The sequence below is a fragment of the Meleagris gallopavo genome, chromosome 28 (assembly GCF_000146605.3).
Source record: "Meleagris gallopavo isolate NT-WF06-2002-E0010 breed Aviagen turkey brand Nicholas breeding stock chromosome 28, Turkey_5.1, whole genome shotgun sequence".
Taxonomy (NCBI): domain Eukaryota; kingdom Metazoa; phylum Chordata; class Aves; order Galliformes; family Phasianidae; genus Meleagris; species Meleagris gallopavo.
In genome coordinates, this window is record NC_015038.2 from 1,752,774 (window position 1) to 1,774,548 (window position 21,775).

Below are 21,775 nucleotides of genomic sequence, written 5' to 3' on the forward strand. Positions count from 1 at the left end.
ACTTCCCCCTCACTTCATAACCCGTTTGGCCCAGCGTATCCATCCATTACGTTTTAACCAAAACTTAAAGCCTTAAAAACTTAAAAGATCAGCGCACAGCCGCTTTCTCACAAAGCCGTACCTTCTTTCCTCCTCCCGCAGCCCCGGCCCTGCGCGCACCCTCCTCGCTGCCTGCGGCATCCCTCAGCATCCCGCCGGTCTCGCTTCTCGTTCGCCTTTCGTTTCTTTTCCCTGTAGGTGGAGAGCCGTGACTCAGTGGTGAATCTTGGTTTCAGGAGATCGCATAATGCTTCCCCGTTTAGTTTCAATGAACTAGAACAAACAGTGGGGAATTTCCCTCCACCTCCATCATAGAACACCGTGGACGCTGCTGAATCCTGACTTTGGGAAGACTAACCCACCCCCAGAGCTCAGTGCAACAGCAAGATTTAGGAATTAAATGTGCAGAATGCTGAAAACCTTCATGCGAACAGAAAATGGAACTCTGTATTTTCCTTGGGAAGTGTGCCTTGCAAGATGCCACGTGAAAGATAAACCTTTCAGCCTTCATTTGTCACTGAAGCGTGGCTATTGGAAGTGACAATGAGCAGGAGTTTGCCAGAACAGAGCAAAATGTCTGGCAATGAGAGAGAAACATCTAAGGTTGATGTTTTCTTTGTAGGACTATGCTGTGGTGGTGAACTTCAGATTTGGCTGGTTGGTTTTCTCCAACTTTTTTGATATGGAAAGTGAGGGACAGCTGCTCCTCTAATAACACCTCCATGTTATTAGTCCTGCCATGTGCAATCATACAACGGCATGGATTGCAAAGGACCACAATGTTCATCTTGTTTCAACCCTCTGCTATGTGCGGGGTCATCAACCACCAGACCAGGCTGCCCAGAGCCACATCCAGCCTGGCCTTGAATGCCTCCAGGGATGGGGGCAATGCAATAGCTGGTGTGGTGAGCAAAGAGACACTCAGACACCGGGCTGAGCTCCCAGAGTGTGGGAGACCTTTGATCTCCTGCTGAGCAGCTCAGCACCAGCACTGAGCACATCCACCCCACATTCCTGTCACCTGCACTGCTGTCTGCTGGTGATGGGAAAAGTCGGAGTGGTTCAGATTGGTGGCCGGATGCTCAGAGCACCTCAGAATGTTCCTTGGGCAGAGCTCTGCTCCTCCCTGGGGATGCTGCAGACCGCCCATCCCAAGGAAAGTTCATGCTGCTGTGCCTGAAATGATGGAGCAGTACAGAATGTGTGAAGCCCTCACTGCACCTCCAGCCTCACAGCAGCTGATCTCCTCGCACAGCCAGGACTGCCCACACGCTGCAGCCATCCCCAGCCTCTGCTCAGCAGGGACAGAGAGGTGATCCTCCCTCTCTGCTCTGCTCTTGTGAGGCCCCACCTGCAGTACTGCATCCAGGTCTGGAGCCCCCAATACAAGAAAGACAGAGAGCTGTTGGAGAGGGTCCAGAGGAGCCACAAAGATGATCAGGGAGCTGCAGCACCTCCCTACAAAGACAGGCTGAGGGAGCTGGGCTTGTTCAGCCTGGAGAAAAGAAGGCAGCAGGGTGACCTCAGTGCAGCCTTCAGTACCTAAAGGGAGCCTCCAGACAGGAGGGGAGTCAGCTCTTGGAAAGGGGAGATAACAGCAGAACAAGGGGAAATGGTTTGAAGTTGAAGGAGGGGAGATTGAGGTTGGATGTCAGGGAGAAGTTCTTTCCTATGAGAGCGGTGAGGTGCTGGAACAGCTGCCCAGAGAGGCTGTGGATGCCCCATCCATCCCTGGAGGTGTTCAAGGCCAGGTTGGATGGGGCCCTGGGCAGCCTGGTGTGGTATTAAATGGGGAGGTTGGTGGCCGTGCATGTGGCAGGGGGCTGGAGCTTCGTGATCCTTGAGGTCTCTTCCAATCTGGGCCATTCTGTGATTCTGTGAAGGGCGCTGCAGCTGCCAGGCACATAACACAGAGCTCTGCAGGGCTTTTCCCTGAGTTCCTCCAGGGCACTGTTGCAGCATGTGGCAGCACGTTGTGCTGGGGAGCTGACAGGAAAGGAGCCGTCTCTTTTTCCACGCTGTCGATGGGGAAACTCTGCAGTGTTTCGGTTGTATGGGCAATGCTCTGGGGATGCGTAATCAGATATTCCCCTTTGCAACTCATCACCCAAATTGCTCATGTGATATTTCTTAGCAGGTATCACTCTATAAAGCATTGATCAGAATCCTTCAAGGAGCCGAATAGAACCAGGCTCTTTATTACAGTGATCTGCATCTATTTTTTGAGGCATGCAGAGAACTCCTTTGGTTGACAAACTGTCCTTCACAAAGTAATGTCCTGCTGGCCAGGGGGCAGCAGCTGTGTCTGTAGTCTGCAGAGTGCATGCTTCGGGCAGCAAGTGTCTGCAGGGCAATTTTCATACCAGGAGTGATGATATTTCATTTCAGTACCAAAATAACATCAGTACTTGTATTAACCTGATTCCATGCCCTGATATGAGCAGCAGCACCAGGCAGAGTTTGTAGCTCAGGTCTCTTTCAGTCCTCTGTTCCTAGCTAGAAAAGCTTGTAGTCATCGAAACAACAAGGAGCCATTTTCTGTCCTGGGAACAGATCACGAAGTTCCCATAAGGCAAAACACAATTATGCAATGAGGCAGCATACTGTCCCAGGCATGCACAGTCTTGTTGTGCACTCTCAGTGCTCACATTCCAGCATGCAGCTGCTCACAGGAGCGCCGCACAAAATGGTGCAGAACCCTTCAATGTGCTGCAGAGCCATGCAGAGCCCCCCAACTCGTTTCCCAGCAGAAGCAGCTCTGCTTCTTGCAAGCTCATTGACCCAGTTAGAGCCCTGCCCTCACCAGGTATCAGGTGAAATGAATCAAGGAATGTCAATTGAGGAAAATGGAATGGGGAATACAACAAATGTAATACCGCAGTAACAGTTGGTTGGCAAAGGTGCTTTCCAGCAGGTCTGGCTGAATGATGAGATCCTATGAAGTTCAGGTGTCACAGTGCTCCATTGCCAATGAGTTATCTCAGGGGGGTGAAACTTGTCCACAGCATTTGTAAAAGGAAGAATTAATCTTAGTAATTCTGTTGCATTCTAGGTGCAGAGAAGGACAAACACGATTCCTCCAAATTAGAAAGCCCAAGTAGCTGACTTTAATTGAAAGAGAAGAGCCTTACCCTTCCCAACAATTCCCCTGGTCTTCCCCACCCATCGCATTACTGCTGAGCAGCTTTTGTCCTCTTCGTGTTTAAGATCCTGAAGTGAATCCATTATTCACTGCCTGGGCATCCTCACACACTGCGAATTACTGACACCCCCAGTTGTGCTCTACTTCTGCAGATCTGCACACACACACAGGCATCTCCCCATGCACACATACTGCTATTGGCAGCTCATTGACAGCTGTAAGCAGATTAAGAGGAAGCCCCACTGCAGACGCAAAATACTCCCACAGCAGCAAATTTTAGACTGACTGTTGACCTCTGTTTTTCCATATTAGAAACTCTTCTTCCCAAGCCAATCTGCTTCCAAAAAAGAACAGCTTAAATCCTGATGGTCTTTAATATTATTATAATGGGGAGTCTATTGTTTCCTATTAACGCTACTCCAATCCTCTTAAAAGGAGAATCCTATCTAGCTATCAGCCTGGCTCAGGCACATTTTTAGCTACAGGTCATTTCTTTCCAGCTGACACAGATAAGTGGTCGGTTTCAAAACACCTGGGATGATGAGGATCAGGGCTGGCAGCCCCAGCAGGAATAGGGAACGGTGGTGGGAAGGGGGTTTTAGGCAGCAGGTGGCTGTGACCAGCCCCATACCAGGCTTCTACAGAGCAAGAGGAGGTCAGTATTACAGCTAGACATGGCAAGCAGAAGTACTTCAACTGCCAAATGCACAGAAGAGGAATAAAGAGGCCTCAGGTTTTAAAAATACAGTTTCTGTATAGAAAGGAAATAAAAGATATATTGCTGTTCATTGAAAATGTCCATCATGTAGAGCAATAGGAACATTTGCCTCCACGTATTCAATTCTTTATCACTTTGTGTAGAGTTGAGCTTGTAGTAGGCATTCAATTAATTTTTTATGTCAGTAGTCCCATTAACATTAGCAGCTTCTCCCACGTGAGTGGAGCTGTATATATTTATCAGGGTTTGCTCTCAGTGTTTCTCATTCACCTGCCTTATTTCACTGAAAAGTTAGAGCACTCCCTGCAAACAGGTGATATGTGCCTCCATTAGAAAAACTAACGTGAGGGAGCTTATTATCCTTCTTTTTAATGAAAAACATAATGAAGTGAACACAGCATGTGGGCAATGTGCAAAAGGAAGCTGAGTTCCCAAATTCTTCAGTGCGAAGGTGTTAATGTGCAGGAGGACCCTGAGCCTCTGCAGCCTGCTTCTAAATAGGGCACAGCCCAGAACATCTGAAGGTCTCTGTGGCTCATGGGTGGGAATCTCCTAATGATCTTAGTTATTTTTATACGTGTCTGCTGCCACATGCTGCTCTGCCCCGGCGCAGAGAACAGCTCTGTGAGCACCGAGTGAGCGCACGCAGCTGGGGAGGTGGGCACAGCCTGGGGAAGGAGAAATTAAAAGACAGCAGCAACACGAAGTCACGATATTCACATCAAATAGAGGCACGGAACAGCCAGGAAAAGAAAAAGCAACTGAAGGTGTTATAAAGGAGCATACAAGCAAAGGGATTTGGATTTTCTCTTCTCTTACGGAGCAAAATGGGACAGCAGTTTACCAACGCTGAAGGGGAACAGACAGAGATTGATGTTGCTGAATTACAGGAATGGTATAAGAAATTTGTGGTTGAATGTCCCAGCGGAACCCTCTTCATGCATGAATTCAAGAGGTTCTTCGGCGTCCAGGATAACCACGAAGCAGCAGAGTACATTGAAAACATGTTCAGAGCTTTTGATAAGAATGGGGTAAGCAGCGAGGAATTCTTATGCTGGTTTGTCAGCGATCAGCACCTTTCCTCCTGCAAGATGCAGGTCTTCTGGTGCAGCTCCCACCCATGTCATGGTGCTCTCATGGGACAGAAGGGGCACGTACTGAGTGTGTTCTGCATGGGATGGCCTCACAAATCTGCATACAGACTAAAGGCAGAACATCCTTGTTGGAGTGTTTGTAGATGGATTGAAAGGTTTAAGTGTAGGCAGTCGTATTTGTGACAGTATTACCAAAAGGACACCAATTAGCAAAGGCTGAGTGGGAAAAAATCTGTTATGCCAGGGGGGTTACAGTGACTTGATATGCAGTACAAGAAGTGCGTGTACATACATGCAGGTGGCATGTAACAAAACATTGATTGCAGTTGCTCAGAAGCAAAGGAATGTTGTCCAATTCGGACCTCCTGGTATGGATTCCTTTTGCTGTAGGGAAAATGAGGCAGCCTTTCCTGGGGTGCTTTCCCCAAGGCTCCTGGGCAAGCAGGCTTGTTGGTTTAGTTGCAGTTTATACATTCTCATATATTAGTGCAAAAGATTGCATAATGCTCTCCTGTAATATTCATAGAAGTGTAATATGTTTGCCTTTCTCATCTTGAAATGGGTAAGGGATGCTTGACAGTCTTATTTTTCTGAAGCTCTTGACTGTATTCAAAGCAGCACAGATACTCTCAGCCCATGCAATATGGTCTGGCAGTTTTGCACTGAGGTTTTGTAAGCGGTTTTCTATCAGTCACGGCCAGTTAAGCATCAGTGAGACTCTCCTTTTTTCCTTCAGGATAACACCATCGATTTTCTGGAATACGTGGCTGCCTTGAATCTTGTTTTACGAGGAAAACTGGAGCACAAGCTGAGGTGGACGTTCAAAGTGTATGACAAGGATGGGAATGGCTGCATAGACAAACCTGAGCTGCTAGAAATTGTTGAGGTAAGTTGGCATTGCCTCATCTCTCATTTCAGCAATCACAGTTCTTTGCAACATTGTGATGCACTCAGTTTTTGTGATACCTGAGATTTCAAGGCAGCAGAGCGACAGTGCCTGACCCTGGTGAAGGGTCAGAGGGTTGGTGGAGCCCAGCAGTGAGGACAGCAGTGCTGTGAGCTCTGGGTTTCTGCTCAGACCTTTCTGTCAGATGTTTTACGTCAGAGCCCGCTGTCCTGGCCAAAGAAAGAATGCTTCAGCCCTGCTCCTCCCAGCAGCCAGGCTTCCTGACTGCACAGCAGCTGAGAATATGCTGGGAGGCACAAACTAGCAAAGAAATCCCATTTGTAATTAGTCCTTTCTGGGTTTCTGTTCCGTGCTTAGTTTTAATTAGTGACTGTGAAGATGTGTGAGGAGGCATGTGGGTTAGCAGGCAGATACAGGTAAGTGGCCTTTAACTTCAGGTAAATCCTTCAGGGAGTGTGCCAGTCACAGCTTCACCCTTTTGTGGCCGTATTTATGAGGTTCAATGATATTGTAGGATTTGGGGGTAAATGCAATACCAAAAGGAATCAGCTGTGGAAATCAAGTCCTTTGGATAGCCAGCAGCTGGGAAATAGCAACCAGTGTGTCACCTGCAGGGGCAGGTGGGGAGCATCTGGGAGCCGGACCTGGGCAGGTTCAATTATGGTTTTGAGGTCAGACTGGAATTGGCCAGAGCTGTGTTAGGCCCTCGCTAATCCCCTCTCTGGGAAGACATCAGACAAAACTCTTCAGCCTAATGAGCGGAGATAATGATGAGCAGGTGGCTGTCATGTCAGGCGGAGGTGGAAAATGCCATTTTCTAATGACAAAGTGAAGCAGGAGTTAGGGTATGTGATGCTGCAGGCTCGGGGCCTGCAGCTCAGGCAGGAGCTCCAGGGGGGCTGGGAAGTGTTGGCAGGCCTGGTTTTGGCTCTGCTCTGGCCTTAGGAAAAAGTCATATTGAAAAGCCAGTTTTTCCTATCTGAAACTCTTGCCTTTTCTTTCCAAGGGGGCTCTGAGGTCTTGACCAGGTTCTGTGAGAGTAAACAGCTTCAAGGCGCAGATAAAGCAATCCCTAGTCGTGTGAGCGTAAGATCAGAGGTGGATCTTTCTCAAGAGAGGTTAAAACTGCAGTCTTTGTAAAAGGCCTCTGCACTGCTGGTAAAACAGTAAATTTCATCACCGCTCTTCATTTTCCAAGCCTTATTTCTGACTTGTGATCTTCCTTTCAGTCCATCTACAAGCTGAAGAAAGTGTGTCGGTCAGAGGTGGAGGAGAGGACCCCACTGCTCACACCAGAGGAGGTTGTGGACAGGATATTTCAGCTGGTGGATGAGAATGGGGATGGTAAGGAACTGATGGCTCAGATTGCATTCATGCATAATGAAAAGTTATCTCTGCTGGGCAGGCTGGTTTTAATTATGTTTATCAAGAAATCGCTTAGAATGATCGCATTACTCAGACAAGTTGGGTTTGGTTCTGGTCTGTTCATGGTCAGAGCTGAGAGCTCTGGAGCTTGGTCTAGCAGGAGGAAATCTGTTCTTATTTTAATGTAAAATATCACTGTTCTGTTTGCATGCTGCACCAGCATTGTTCTCTGAGAGCCCACAGCAGCCACAGAGTGCATCCCAGCCTGTAAACTGCAGCCCAGTGGTGCCTGCGGGGTGTGCTTGTGATCCTGGCTCAGCCTTGTGAGCTAACGTGGCACTGCATACTAGCCAAAGGGATGGGGGGAGGATGGAATGAATGGATGGGGTTACAACCCTGTTATTGGCCTTTTTTAGCCAGCTGACCTGTAGAGTTTGTATGGGGAAAACACAGGAGGTGGTTTTCATTTCCTGTTGTCCTCTTCTTGTGTCTGATCTGTCCTGTTTTGTCTCCCTGTCCTGTCCTCCTCACCTCCCACACAGGGCAGCTGTCCCTGGATGAGTTCATCGATGGGGCCAGGAAGGACAAGTGGGTGATGAAGATGTTGCAAATGGATGTAAACCCTGGGGGATGGATCTCAGAGCAGAGGCGGAAAAGTGCTTTGTTTTGAGGGAGCCCAGTTTTGATACGGCTGAAGATGTGATGCAGACTGTGGCTGTGGCTCTCTTACTCCAGGGTGTAGTGGCTTTCCTTGTCAATACAATCTCAGCATCCAGATGAAAACTGCAGTGGCTGAAGAAGCCGTATCTCACTCTAATCCCATGTGCTGCGAGGACTCCTGAGACACAGAGACTATTTTTGGTCGGTGAATAAGTCTCTGTGTGTACACAATGCCACTCTGGGTTTTGGTTACACCCCGAGGAACAAACTTTCCATGGTGAAGTGGAGCAGGACCTGGGCAGCATCTGGTCCAGGCAACAGAGCAGGGAAGTGAGAAGTCCTGGTGGTGGCGGTGCCATCTCTGTGCAGGGCAGCATCATTGTTTGCATCATGGATGTCTGCAGATAACAGATGCTAACCCAAAAGCAATAGGGGTGCTCTGATGACAGTCTGCACCATCTGGAATACTGTTATGGTTCGTAAAGTGTTTGCATATTTAGTGGATTATACTACTAATAATGTAAAGTGGTTGAACACCATTGTATTGTAGATTATAAGGTTTATATTTGTGTAAGCCAAAGCTGCACACAGCTGAGGAAAAGGCAGCACATGGGCTGGGCAGGGGGAGCAGTCACTGCGAGTGCCTCCCTCTGCAGAGCAGATTCTGCTCCTTGCACATGGGACAAGGGCTGCAGGAAGAGCAGGGTGAGCTCAGAGTGTCACTGCCAGGAGGAGGTGACACTGCTCGGCTGGCAGGGCTGGAGAACAGGAGGGGACAGACAAATCCACTGTATTACTGAAGAGATACAGTGGTTTTACACTGGACTTTCATTGAGCCACTCTGCAGAGAGAAAATTGGCACAGCTTGGAGGTTGAGCTCTGCTGTTCTTACAGCTGACCCGTATACCTACCTACCCGTATGAAAGAATTTGAGTTGGCCTCATTCTTTGGTTCGCTTCCCTTGGATTTATTTTTCGAAGTATTTTTTCTTTACAAGAAAATATTCACCTGCAAAATTACCTGAGCTTTCCTGTTTTACTTTTCCCATGGGATCACTGGGCCAAGCCACATCCATGAAGAAGCTGGCAATCTCTCTTTTGTTTTTGTGGGTTTTTTTTGTGGCCTTTAATCATGACAGTAGTACTTTTCACCAGGTCACCACTTTGCTGGTTTGCAGTTTAGTCCACTTAACCAATGATTAAGTCCAGGAATAGGAGGAAGTGTTTAGGGTAGGGCACAATCAGTGCTGGAGACCAAATGCACGTACATTTCCACTTTGAAACAGCCTTTCTGAGAGCTCTCTGTAAATACCCTCTCACTCATGGCATGCCTGCTTATCAGAGCAGATTAGACTCCTCGCTTATGCTGCTGTAAGGAAGGATTCAAGGCTCATTCAAGTCAACAGTTTATCCACCTGAAGGAAACATCTCCCTTCCAGTTGATATGGGGACCTGGGGGACAAGATTCACTTTGCAGATTTTCAGCCTCTCGGACAAACGTTCTCATGGCAGAATACAAATCAAACCCTCACGTTTCAGCATCTCAGGCAATGTGACACTCCGTTTCTGCTTCTCACAGTTCTTAACTCAAATGGTTCTGTAGTTGCTGTAGTTTCACAGCCGTGGTTTAACCAAAATGCTGTGGGTTTTGGTGCCCTGCTTCCCAGTGGGGCGGGTAGTTTGTGCATCTCTGTGCACGCACTCCTGCACTGGGGTGGTAGAGGGCATCCTAACACCGAGCAGATGGTGCCAGGAGTTTTGTATCGTGCGTTTAATAAAGGTTGGTTTATTAAAAGTTGGTTTGTAGCAGTTATTTTTTGCTAGAATGAAGCTGGAGACCAGAATGTCTGACCGCCATTCTGGTGTTTAGGACTGATAGAAAGAGTTTAAGGGAAGAAAATGGGAGTTAAGAGCAGCAGCTGACCTTGGTGAGGCAGAGGTGGGGATGGTGTTGCAGACAGAGAGCAGGAATGGAGTTCTGATGGCTGCTATGCAACGACACGGGCAAGTGTGTGTGTGATCAATACTCATTTTCTGAATAGAATTTGACAGAGCTGCTGACAATACTGTGAGCTGAGGGTGCAGCAGTGAGATGGCCTCTGGTTCGTCCCTGTGAGGCTCAGGAAGGAACCAAAAAAATCATTTGGGACTCAGCTGCAGGATGCTGGCACTGATGGGGACAACAGAGGTGCTTGAGCTGGAGCAGCTCAGCGGAAAATCGCTTCCCAATCTTGTGATCTTTTGTTGAGAAATCACAAGGTGCTTTGGTCTCAGTCCTCCTTTTAGATCCACAGGTATAAAGGCTTTGATCTCCTCCCAAACTCAGCTCACACTTACATCAAGGTACTGAAGTCAGACATTCTGCATAATCCATTTTCCAGACTCGCAGCCCAGCTGGAATTGGATTTGGTTGATCGGATTTCTTGTTGGTCTAAATGGGGAAACAGGATGGCTTGGAGAGGGCAAATGCCATCTGATTTTCTGAGCTCCTTACCGTCAGCTCTGAGGTTTGATGCACGCAGGGTTGGGTGGGATTGAAGGTGAAATAAATGGGTTGAGAAGCTGGAGGTGAAGCATCTGCAGGTGGCTGAGAGTGAGGGGCTGTGAGTGGGGAGCACTGCATCCTCAAGCGCTATGAGAGGGAATGTGCTGAGTGCAGCTCTGAGCAGCCAAAATCATGAAGCTGAGCAGGACAGAGGGTGGTTACACTGTGCTTAGCCACGCTCTTTATTGATCTGTGTCTGTATTCTGGGAGGTGAGGCTCACCTGTGTGTCGCTGGGGCTCTGTGGCTGCCCGGGGGAGAACGTTGTGTGCAGCTCATCCCCAGAGCAGCTGGGATCCCCTTGGGAGTATTGAGAACCAATGGGCAGCTCAGGGCTTCAGCAGCCCAATGGGTGCACCCACTGCTCTCAAAATCCTCCGCTCAGTGCAAGTGTTGCACTGCACGTTTCTCCCTGTTGGCATCACTGACAACATGTCTGTGGCTCCAGCACAGCTGCTGCCATTTGGAAAAGAAAAATAAACCAATTCTGTGTGATTAGGGAGTCACAATATTAGTTTTTCATTGTTTTTACTTTGTTTTCATCGAGGCTGAGAAAACATCCTCCTGAGAGCAGTGCTGAGGGGTGCAAGGTGCCAGCTGGGGTTCTCAGACCCTTTTAGAGGAGCTTTGTCTTTAGGGGTTCCTATGGCATTGAAATCGGGTCTGCTGGGGCTTCTTGCAGCAACTCAGGAGCGCAGTGCATCTCCCTGCTTCCCTGGGCAGCAGAAAGGGGCAGGATGGGGACAGAAGGAAACAGAGGGAAAGCAGCAGGAGCCTGGGAAGGCCAGGAAATAAAGCAGAACTCTCAGAGAAGCTGCTCCAGGTGTACCCAGGGGTGAGTTCTGCTTAAAGAAAGCTAAACATTTCAATGCAAACAGCACTCAGAGCAGCAGGCAGTGCTCACTGTGAGAAACCAGGGCTCCTTCCTTGCTTGTGCTGTTCTTGCAGAAGGACATAACAAAAACAAAGGTTGTGTCAGAGCTTGTGTCAGAGAGTTAACCTGTTCCGCTGGAAGCAGGAGATTGATAGAAAGAGAAAAGCACCAGGTGAAATGATTTTGTAAAACACCTTTATTAATTCACTATAAGATTGGAAGTACAAAAGCTTCCAGGTACAGTTGCCCCCACATGAAAAATGTGCACAGGAAAAAAAAGGACCAAAAAATTCGCTTGTGAATTGCAAGCATCCAGAGATACACAACAAAGTCCTTCCTGGTGCCCTGCATTGCCTCATCGTGCTGAAATCAGCTCCCAGCAGATGAGGAAACTTCAGGGTGCTGGAGGGAGGGCTGGGTGGGTGTTTGGGGGACGGTGCTCAGCCCGCTGTGCTGTTGGGTGCTGGGGCTGCCTGCTCCCCACAGCTGGGGTGTTTGTGGAGCCCATCTCTGCAGCACACCCAGCTGCATGGAGACCATTGCTGCCTGCAGAAAGCAGCGGATGCTCGAGGTGCCACGGAGCATTGCGAGGGTTTGTTTGTTGGATGGGTGATGAGACATGCAGGAGAATTCCTGACCTGGTCCCTCTGGGGTTACTGACATTGTGACCGTTCCAGGTATGAGCATACCCTTCAAGTTGTGACTGTTGTTAGAAAAAAGGCACCATTCTGTGTTTTTAATGCTTTAAAACAAAGAAAAGCCACTGCATTCGCCTCTCTCCTTTTCGTAACTCAGAGATGTTTTTGTCTTATGTTATCACTAATGATTGCTAATGTAATAGCAACAAATCAAAGAATGTTGACCAAAGCCATTTGCTTTTGGGGAAAACATTGAGAAAACTCTGAAAATATATATGGAAAGAAACATCTCAGATCTGCTTTTTGGGCACAAGCAAGCACCGCTCTGCTCTTCAAAGGGACATTATCCCTGTGCAGAGGACCAGCTGGGGTCCCTGCAGATAAACACATGCCCCATTCCTGTTTGCAGCAGCTCTGTACCCCACGGAGGTCCCACTGAGGAGCGGAGTCCTCGTGTGAGCTGAGCTCCCATCCAGATGCATGTGCTATGTGGGTGCTGGCATTGGCCACTGGCTTGGTGAGAGCTCTGACTGCTCTAATGTACCTGAACCCTGCGTGCTGCAGCTCTCCCTGCCCACAGAGGTGGGGCTCTGCACACCCCTACACAGCAGCGACCTTCAGAGGCACCCGAGTTGGGGTGGGCGCTGGCAGCCCTGCAGCAGCATGGCACGGCCGTGTCCCCAGCAGGTTGTGCTGCATCGACCCCCCGTGCTCCCCCCGCAGTGCTGTGTGTCAGCAGGGCCAAGTGTTCGGAGGGGACATCAGTCCCTGTGCTCATGGGGTGCCCAGTGCTCCGTCACAGCATCAGAATGGCACTGGGACAGTCCCCAGCTCCAGCAGTCACAGCCCATTTCGTGTCAATAATGCAAAGGAAGGGGGAAGAAGAGTTTGAAGGAATGTGTCCTGGAGTTTACTGGGCAGCCTCCTCTGCCTCCTCCGGAGCGTGTGGGTTCTTCCCATCATTCTGGATTAATTTCACAATGTGTGTCAGGTCCAGGCTGCGGGTGAGGATGTCGAGCAACACCTCGTCCTTTTGGACACCCTCCATGAACTCCTCCAGTGAGAGCTCACCTGTGACACACAGCCAGAAGGGCTTCGTTAGGTCTCATTATGTCCTGCAGCCCTCATCCTCCACCCACAGCCCCCACACCAGCCCAGGATTGTGGCACAGGCTGAAACATAGCACACAACCCAGCCCCACTGCAGCGCAGCCCCACACGCTGGTGCCCACAGGGACCTATGGAAGGGCAGTGGGAGCCAAACCTTCCCCTCATCCACTGCTATGGGGCACCCAACACCCAGAATCGCTCCAGCTGCAGGGAAGGAGAAGGAGAGGGCAGAGCTTAACTTGCATGGGAAACTTCCTTACCATCCCCATTGATATCAATTTTATCGAACACCATGTTTGTGAACTCCTCAGCTGTCATGGCTTCATTGCAGCGGTTGATGGCTCGGATGGCCTGGAAGGAAAGGACACACAGAATGGTACTGAATACTGTGCAGGTTTATGTACTGCAACAAGGAGCTCAGTGATCTGACATACACTTTTTTCCAGACATTTAGGGACAAGTAAGTCCTTCCTAAAATAATGGAGATTAAAATCACTTTGAATTGCACTCAATGCATTAAAAGCTTAAGTGGGCATACTGGGATAAGCCAGGAGCCCTTCACCTCTGCAAATCCTTAGATTAAATTCAGTGCTTATCTCAGCCCAGGCTGCAGTGGCCATGCTCATACAGCATGCCATCACAGGGGGCTCACTGTGCACCAAGGTGTGGGGCAGCTCAAGGCTGGGGCTAAGGCCAGGGTGAGGGTTAGAGTTGAGTTAGGATTAGGGTTGGGTTAGGGTTAGGGTCAGGGTGAGACAGGTCCCAGTGTGCTCTGCAGAGGGTGGGTGGGAGCATTGGGCAGTGCCTGCTGATTTACAGGGAGTTGTCTGTTGGGTTGGGATGTTCCCATTGCAGCCTCTCTCCACCCGTGTCTAATAACCCTCAGCCCTCGTCTGTGGAAGAAGCAGGAAAAGCAGAGCCCACTCACTTTGATGATGTTTAGCAGTTCTCCCCGATCAATGCAGCCGTTCCCGTCTACATCATAGAGTTTGAAATACCATCGCAGCTTCTGATCCACTTTGCCTTTCAGGACCAAGCTCAGGGCTGCCACATATTCCATGAAATCTATGTAGCCATCCTAGAAGCAGAAGGATTTAACCTATACAGAGCCATCATGAGCAAACTTGACATATGTACCTGGCAAGGGATTAATCTCCCCATGCTAAAGGAATCATGCTACGCAAAGCAGCAGTAATTCAGAGGCCAAAGAGGAGCAGGCTTATGATGGATCACCCAACGTTTTGCTCTCTGCACACACGTAACAGCTCCTCTCTGCTGTCAAGGGGTTTGTCTGCAAACCTCCAGGAGAGAAGCAAACCCATGAAGGATCCAGGGCCATGCAGAGCTGTCCTGGGCTGTGCTCCATTGCCAGCAGCCTGCTGCTTCTGCATGCTGCTCCGTGTCTAGGAGGTTTGCTGAAATGCAGAGCGATTCAATGGCACGTGCTATTGATATCGGTACCATGGCCTTCCCATCCAAATCGCTTCAATGGAAAATGGTGCATGCTACAAAACCATGGAAAGTCTTCTGGAGAGAGTAAGGTGGTGCTTTGTCAATGAACAAAGCCTCGGGCTTCCCATGGAGCAGCTTCCAGAAGGGATCATCTGCTCTGCTCCACTGCTGGATTAGTGCAAATCGCAGCTGAGCCCTTCCCAGCAGGGATCTCCTGAGCATCAATTCCTTTTCCAGGCACGGAATCAAACACCAGGCAGCGAGCAAGGAAAGGGCCCAGGCATAAGCAAAACCACTTTTATAGCATTTAAAGCCTAAATTGTATTATTTCAGTGGGATTAAGCCCACTAAGCATGAAGCATCATCCTCATCTCACTGGTGCTCAGGACCTGCATGCAAACCTCTGCAGGGAATGGCAGCTCCTTGCCAGTGCAGAGCACATGCAACAAAATCAATGACATTGCAATCCATTTACAATTCATAACTACAGAAAAACACACCCAAGCTGTGCTGCAAAGCATTGTTTGTGCCACGCTGGGCTTCTGCAGGAAACAGAAGGTGTCACAACACCAAGGCTTTGAGGGCACTTCATTTTAAGGGGATCGCAGCATGCCCAATAAAACCCTGCAATTTTAATAACTTTAAATTCAAAGGGAAGTATCAATCCTTGGAGAGCCTCTTCCAGAGCAGTCAGCAGGTGAGGAGGCTCTGCTGACTGATGCCCTGTTGCATTTCTTCACATTGCCTAATTACAATCTATGAGGTTGCAGACAATCAGGCCCTGCATTGCAGATGCACACCTACACTGCCAACACCCGCCATCGCACACGGAACAGCACGCAGCCAACCCACAGAGCAGAGTGGGAAGGACAATATTTACCTTATTAAAGTCAAACGTCTCAAACATTTGCTCAACGTATTTGTTCGCTGACGGGCTCAGGTTTTTCAAGCCAAAAAACTGTTTGAACTCATAGAGGGTGAGCTGGCCTGATGGGCACTCCGTCATGAACTTCTTGTACCACTGGTGGCACTCGGTGGCACTCAGCTCCTCCACTGCTTTCCCATCCATGTTCCCCATCTCCACACAGAGCGCTGGTCACTTTGCAGCCAAAACTGGAGGTCAGTGGATGAGTTCTGAGGTTGGTGGATGAGTTCTGAAGTTTTGGGGCTTTGAAGTTCTCCTTCTCACCTTTAAAGTCCCTCGTGCTGGTCCCAGTCCAGCAGTGGTGCTGATGGACACAGGTTCCTTTCTCTCTTCAGGCAAATGTAAAAGCACGACAACCAAAAAGCATAAAGACACAGAGCAGAGGGTGCCATTTAAGTACCAGCAAATCCTCCCTCAGCCAATGAGGAGCAGGATGGACCCCCACCAGGAGCATTAAGCATTCAGGTTTAAAATAGAAAGGAGGTAAAATGGGAAAGTCTTGCAGATTACAGCCCAGCAGAAGATTAGGAGGGCAGAATTTGCTCCGTGACGGTGTAAGCTCCTAATCCACTTCACTTACAGTTTTCTGTGGACTCACACGAACAACAGCTTTTGCACCAAGATCAGTGTCAAAGAAAAAGAGAGAAAAGCACTGAGATGTTCTGGTGGTGGTGTCACCCTATTGCTGTTCCTCAGCCTTATTCTGCTGGAAGATTCCCAGGTGGGAATCACAGAATCACAGAATGGCCCAGGTTGGAAGAGACCTCAAGGATCGTGAAGCTTCAACCCCCTGCCACATGCAGGGCCACCAACCTCCCCATTTAACACCAGCCCAGGCTGCCCAGGGCCCATCCAACCTGGCCTTGAACACCTCCAGGGATGGACGGGGCATCCACAGCCTCTCTAATTCAAATCAATTCGAAATTCAGAGAGGGAAATTTCCATTTTGGCTCCTATCAGGGATGCTGTTAGGGTATATTCAGTGTGCTGAGATGGACACAAGCAACATCATTCCTTTGAATGGTAAAGTGTAAGTGTGAATTCAGCTGCCAGATACTGTGCATGGAAGCTCCTGCACCACTGTGAGCCCCACAGCCACCCTCACAGCACCCAGAGGAGGACTGGGAGATCACAGGGCATATCCTGAGGATGTGGCATGGGCCCTTCTGCAGGCACTGTCGTTGTGGAGCTGCCCACAGGGAACCTGTCCCATAGCACTTCTGCTTTTAGATCACAGCCTTAAGACAAAGAGCCCAGTTTTGCCTGCAGAGCCTGGTGTTGAGCCTGCATTGAAGTAAATCAGGAATAGGTCTGCTCTGGTAGATGGCATTACATAAGCATAAAACAGTTATGAAAAAGGAATTAGATCGAGGAACTGTAATTGGATGTACTAATCCTGCTCCTGCCTGCGGCTGGCTCTGCTCCTGCTGTGCCCAGTGCCTGGAGCCTCTATGGGGCAGCCTGTCCCAAAGCACAGCCAGGCCTTGCAGTTGTTGGGTGCACATTAGTAGAGGCAGGGTTGCGTGCTAGGGGTGAGTGTGAGCTCACCAACAGTTTCCAGAGGCTTTGCTAACACTGCAACTGGAACACAAGGCTGGGATGCTCCAGGAGAGCAGCACAAAGATGTGCCAGCCACCCCACAGCCACTGGGAATAATAATTTCCCTGTGTGTAGGGCAGCTCTGCCGCCCGTCCCCTGGCTCCGTGTCACTTCTGATCTGTGCCTTCAAATGGGAAGCAGGAGGAAGACCAACAGCTGCTCTCACTGCTTGGGTTTATTGCTCTGCATTACGGCTTTGAGTTGGGATGGGTCCCCACTTCATGATGTTAGCGCTCTGGACGTCCATCACCTTCTTGGTGTGATCGGTGTCGTGGTGAAAGAGGTACCCACAGGTCGGCCGCTGTGAGGTGTAGAAAGGGCTGTATGAGTTGGAGCAGTGCCGTGTGTAGAAGAGGAACTTGAAGGAGTCGGGTTCCTGGCCCCCAGTGTGGGCAACAAAGGGGACGAAGCGGGAAGCCAAGGTCTGCTCTGAGCAGTGCTGTGCTGGGGATCCCTGGCCCTTGGGGCTGGGTGGAGGGTGGGGAGCATCCTGCTTTGCTTTGCTCTCCCCCATTCCCTTTGCCCTCTTCTGGTCTTTGCTATGTGTGGCCTTCTGGGGTTTCAGTCACCTAAAAAAAGTTGGACAAATGCATTTTCAGTGGACAAATGCACTGCTATCGCTCAGCAGTGCTCAACATCCCAACGTGATCATTGCGTACCAGTGTCCAAAAATCAGAATGAACATAAACCAAAACACGCTGAGGGACTTGGGCTCATCCCCCACTGCTTGGAGGACACTGCTTTTCCCTTTGGTGTTGGGCGCAGTGGAGCCCTGGTCCCAGATTAGGGTCTCAGTAATAACACCTATAAATAATAGCAATATGAGTTCCTTCCACTGCCGTGTCAAGACTCCTCCAAGCAGCAGCCACAGCTGACAGGCTGTGCAGGCAGCTTACCCCAGCCTGATGCATGAGGTGCAATGGGGCGTGAGCAGCAGCAGCATGCAAGCACAGCCTGGAGGCACAGCCCTCAGCAGTGCCAAGGGGAAAACAGGATGATTGAATCTGGTGAGGCCAGCCCGTCCCTGCCACCAAGGTCAGCACACCAGAGACGTGCACAGCACCGGACCAGAGGCAGCACAAAGCACCCATCCCACCCATATGGATGAGAGCCCTTTGCAGGAGGACACGGTGTGGGTGTGTGCCCAGCAAGCAGCCCTGCCTTGTGCCCCCCGGCTACTCGAGGCTGAGCCTGACTGCAGAATTATTTTGCCATGGTTATTTAACCATGACTCAGTTATCTTGTTTTCATTGATGGCAGCTCTGTGCCGATGGAAACTGGCTCTTCCCCCAGCAATTATCCTATTTACTTCTGGGCGTCCTAAATAAACTCCTCGCTGTCTGAATTTATTTTTAACCACATAAAGAGGTTTCCCAGTTTCCGTGACGCCCTGGCTTACTTGGTTCTCTATTTTGGTTCTGCGTATCTGGCTCTGAACAGAGGCTGCTAAACCTATTATGAGGGGAACACCAGTGAATCATTTATAGAAATCTCCCTCAGCCTCATAGGGAAATGATGAGATCCTCCAGGCTTATCGCCTCATTTTGTCACTTATTTCCCAGATGCAGCCATCTGCCCAGTGCCTGGAAGTCCCTGTGGCCAGAGCTCAGCACAAGCAGTAGATCAGCTGTCCCTCCTGCAAGGAAACAACCTGGCTCCCAGCACTTCCCATGGGGCTTTGGGTCTTGAAGATGTAAGAGCGGACCTTGCACTGTGGTTTGTGGTTCCCTGCTCCAAACACTCTGAGGTTTGCTCAGTACTAATCACAGTCACACATATGCATGATTACAGCTCCTTGCCTTGTGTGCTTTGACAGATAACAGACAAGTATACACACGACTGAGCTGCTGCAACTGCACCCACCCAGCAGGGAGGCATCAGCATTATTAAGGCAGCGCATTTGGGGTGTGTGGGCAAGGCCTTGACTGCTTTGAAAACCTAACTGCTAAGTCATGTAGATGCCTCTGAGATGTGCAAGGCTTGCACGCGCCCTGCGATAGGGCAGTGATGGGCAGGATTCTGGGCCGGGGAGTGCTGAGCTCTGGGCTTTGCTCATGCCATGGATTCGCCTGCCCTGGGGCCTCCTCTTCACCCTCTGGGGCACTGAAAGATCCCTCGTGCCCGTGTGGGTGCACCTGATTACGTGATCATGGAGGGGAAGCACCAGTTCCACGTCCACGGCACTATTTATGGTACTGGCAGAGCTCTAGCAGGGATTAAGAGTCCTGTGCAATCCTATTTTGTTCAGCCATGCATTTAGAGCCCTCTAATCCCTCCCACATTGCCTGTTGACTCCCAGAGAAGATCCCCACAGGTGGGGTCACAGGGGCAAGGCTGAGTTACCAGAGTATTCTGCCCTGCTGGCAGCAGCCCTACCCTGGGATGTTGTCACTGTCCCTGCACAGGGACTGACACATATACAGAGGGGCAGAGATGCTGCTGCTCCCTGGCACCACCAGGTCCTGTTAGCAGAGCTCTCCCTGCACTGGGGCTTCTGGGGCCATTGTGGTGTCACCAGGGTGGTGGCCCCAAGGCAAAGGGGTTTGGCCAGGGCTGCCCATGCAGCTGCTCTGCCACCACCACCAGTTCGTGGCCCCAGCAGCACAGACCCACTATTCCTTTTGGCACGAGCTGCTTCGTTGCATGGCTTTCTCCTCCCAGCTTCTATGGGGTCTGGCAGGGGAACTCACTGCACAAGCATTTCTCACCAGGGAGATCCGCATCTGCAGGGTGCAGCTCCCTGCACTGATGCAAAGGCAGATTGTTCTGGGGTGTTCACCTGTGATCAAAGAGAGCCTCACACAGCAGTGTTCCATCACGGCAGTGCTCACAGGGCTATCTCTGTGCCACGAAGTCAGCTGGCAGCCACCCCAGTCCTCCCAGTCCTCCCAGCTCCTCCCTGCAAGCACCCAGCCCAGCAGCCCACCTGCTTCACCAACAACATCAGCCTCCCTTAAAATACAGCTGTCACTAAGTGGGGTATTTTCACTACATCATCTGAGCCTGCTCTGTGCAGAAGCCTGCACCACACCTAGTGTGCTTTTGCTCTTTCCATTCAAGTATTCTCATGACCCCCATCTGTAGGGTGCAGGAACTCCTGGTGATGGTGGAAGGGGCTGAATCATCCCTCCCTGTCACTGCACAGCAGTGCTGCAGCTTCACAGCCCCTCTGACATTTCTGTGGTGCAACAGCATTTTGTGAAGCAGCTCTGTGCAAAGCCCAGGCTTCCTCATCCCATGGAACTTTCTTGGCTTATCTCCTCAGAACAGTTCCTCTTCTCCTTCCCCTTTCTTGTGACTTTCTTTGCCTTTCTGCACGCCCTGCTCCATTTGTTCAGTCAAAGACTGTGACTATCAGCCCAGCACATACACCTGGCATATCTCGCAGAGATATTGTGTCCTTTGCACATAACAATGCTTTTGTTTCACCCATCGGCTGGTGAAATAAAACCGCTCCCTTTGGCAGCATGTGGCTCCTTCCTCGCATTTGATTTCTGCTTCCCAGAGGTGCCCCTCTCCCCTGATCCATGGCTGCAGCCCCCAGGCTCACCCGGGGCGTGCAGGAGATGCACTCAGACAGATGTTTGTTTGCTTCCGTTCCACCTCCCCATAAGCAGCAGTTAAGGTAACAGTCCCAAGGGCTGAGCCCCACTAATTACAGAGCAGGTCAGGCCTGGAGCTTCCCTGGCAGCATCAGCCTGCAGGATGGGCGTGGGGTGGATCCAGCTGCATCCTGGAAAGGGGTTCTGAAACATCACAGCCTGTAACAGCCCCAGAGCTCACACGGTCAGCCTCTCAGCTCCTCTCCCCTTTTGCATTTGCCACTTTTGTTGGCTCTCTTTGTCTTGGTGTTGCCTGGCCTTTCACGATGTGGTTGGATTTCCCTCTTGCCCTGTCACAGCAGTGTTTGTTTTTCACTGTTCCCACACACTCCGTGCTTTGTGTATAAAGAAAATGCTGTGGAAAGCGGGATTTCAAAAAGTGATTAAATATGTGATAGATATCACTGGAAAATAAATCTGTATCATTCTGACTGCCAAAACAGCATGGAAGCAGAAATAAATGCAAGACAGGAGGACCTTGCAATGTAAGGAGGGCCTTACATTGTAGCTGTGCTTCAGAGTTTATGTTCTGACGATTATTTGGGGTTTAAAGTTCTCCTGTAAGCCCCATCATTTATTAATAACCAAGGTTACTCATTAACCCTCAGCTCTTATTTGTGTGATGGGACATTGATGGCAGTGTGGGACGCTTCAGAAAAATATCTGGGGTCAGTTCCCACTGTCTTTCAGCTTCTGTGTCTGAAATAGCCCCGCTGCCAGCAGTGCGGGGTGTGCAGGGAGGGTTGGTGTTTGCAGGGAACTGTAGGGGATCCGTATGTGTGAATGGGGCTTTGCAACTCAGCTGCACCCCAGGGCAGCGGATGGGGCTCTGAGCACCTGATGGAGCTGTGGGTGTCTCCGTGCACCGCAGGGCAGTGGGACCTGATGGCGTTTGCGGGTCTTCTCCAAATCAAGCCGTTCTATGCTCGTGGGACAGCGGGACAGACAGACAACCGTCGGGCAAAAGCTTCGCCACGCTGGGGACGGCTCGGAAAAGCCGTGTGTCTGCACCTGGGGCTGAACGGGAAGCAGAGGCAGGCGGCAGGAGGAGCGGAGCCGGGCGGGCACCTGGCGGAGGCGGGGCCGGGCGGGGCCAGGTGTTCCGGCCG

The 21,775-nt window shown here is 50.2% G+C and overlaps 4 protein-coding genes across 6 annotated transcripts in view; 1 reads left to right on the top strand and 3 right to left on the bottom strand.

The window, feature by feature from the left end:
- Positions 1 to 180, bottom strand: part of WDR77 (WD repeat domain 77) — a 4,225-nt gene extending 4,045 nt beyond the window's left edge. Inside the window, exon 1 of the mRNA XM_010724289.2 lies at positions 122 to 180. Coding sequence (XP_010722591.1) covers positions 122 to 180 — 59 coding nt within the window. The remainder of the gene's footprint in view (positions 1 to 121) is intronic.
- A 1,778-nt stretch (positions 181 to 1,958) lies between these two features.
- On the top strand, positions 1,959 to 9,719 carry GUCA1B (guanylate cyclase activator 1B). The gene is made up of 4 exons (XM_003212957.4): positions 1,959 to 4,930; positions 5,730 to 5,879; positions 7,130 to 7,244; positions 7,808 to 9,719. The coding sequence occupies exons 1-4, from the start codon at positions 4,727 to 4,729 to the stop codon at positions 7,933 to 7,935; spliced, it is 597 nt and encodes a 198-aa protein (XP_003213005.2). The 5' UTR covers positions 1,959 to 4,726; the 3' UTR covers positions 7,936 to 9,719.
- A 2,694-nt stretch (positions 9,720 to 12,413) lies between these two features.
- On the bottom strand, positions 12,414 to 15,707 carry GUCA1A (guanylate cyclase activator 1A). Its single transcript, XM_031557016.1, has 4 exons — positions 15,313 to 15,707; positions 14,017 to 14,166; positions 13,349 to 13,439; positions 12,414 to 13,050 (listed from the first exon to the last, which is right to left on the bottom strand). Exons 1-4 carry the CDS (start codon positions 15,616 to 15,618, stop codon positions 12,890 to 12,892), a joined length of 708 nt encoding a protein of 235 aa, XP_031412876.1. The 5' UTR covers positions 15,619 to 15,707; the 3' UTR covers positions 12,414 to 12,889.
- A 1,481-nt stretch (positions 15,708 to 17,188) lies between these two features.
- On the bottom strand, positions 17,189 to 19,846 carry LOC116217469 (uncharacterized protein 114841037). Of its 3 annotated transcripts, none has more exons than XM_031556961.1 (2): positions 19,773 to 19,846; positions 17,189 to 17,633 (listed from the first exon to the last, which is right to left on the bottom strand). In XM_031556961.1, the coding sequence occupies exon 2, from the start codon at positions 17,576 to 17,578 to the stop codon at positions 17,240 to 17,242; it is 339 nt and encodes a 112-aa protein (XP_031412821.1). In that variant the 5' UTR covers positions 17,579 to 17,633; positions 19,773 to 19,846; the 3' UTR covers positions 17,189 to 17,239. The 3 variants fall into 3 exon arrangements, with proteins under 3 accessions (XP_031412821.1, XP_031412820.1, XP_031412819.1); XM_031556960.1 differs by lacking the exon at positions 19,773 to 19,846 and adding an exon at positions 19,408 to 19,585; XM_031556959.1 differs by lacking the exon at positions 19,773 to 19,846 and adding an exon at positions 19,441 to 19,584.
- Positions 19,847 to 21,775: the final 1,929 nt, after the last annotated feature.

Bases quoted from the DNA above. Each gene is read 5' to 3' on its own strand.
- GUCA1B (XM_003212957.4), top strand. From the start codon at position 4,727: ATGGGACAGCAGTTTACCAACGCTGAAGGGGAACAGACAGAGATTGAT. The intron at 4,931-5,729 runs GTAAGCAGCGAG...TTTTTCCTTCAG, and splicing joins GAGCTTTTGATAAGAATGGG to GATAACACCATCGATTTTCT. The intron at 5,880-7,129 runs GTAAGTTGGCAT...TCTTCCTTTCAG, and splicing joins AGCTGCTAGAAATTGTTGAG to TCCATCTACAAGCTGAAGAA.
- GUCA1A (XM_031557016.1), bottom strand. From the start codon at position 15,618: ATGGGGAACATGGATGGGAAAGCAGTGGAGGAGCTGAGTGCCACCGAG. The intron at 14,167-15,312 runs GTCTGCAACCTC...TTCTGCTTCTAG, and splicing joins CTGCAATGCAGGGCCTGATT to GATGGCTACATAGATTTCAT. The intron at 13,440-14,016 runs GTGAGTGGGCTC...CTTTCCTTCCAG, and splicing joins AACTGCTAAACATCATCAAA to GCCATCCGAGCCATCAACCG.
- LOC116217469 (XM_031556961.1), bottom strand. From the start codon at position 17,578: ATGGGGGAGAGCAAAGCAAAGCAGGATGCTCCCCACCCTCCACCCAGC.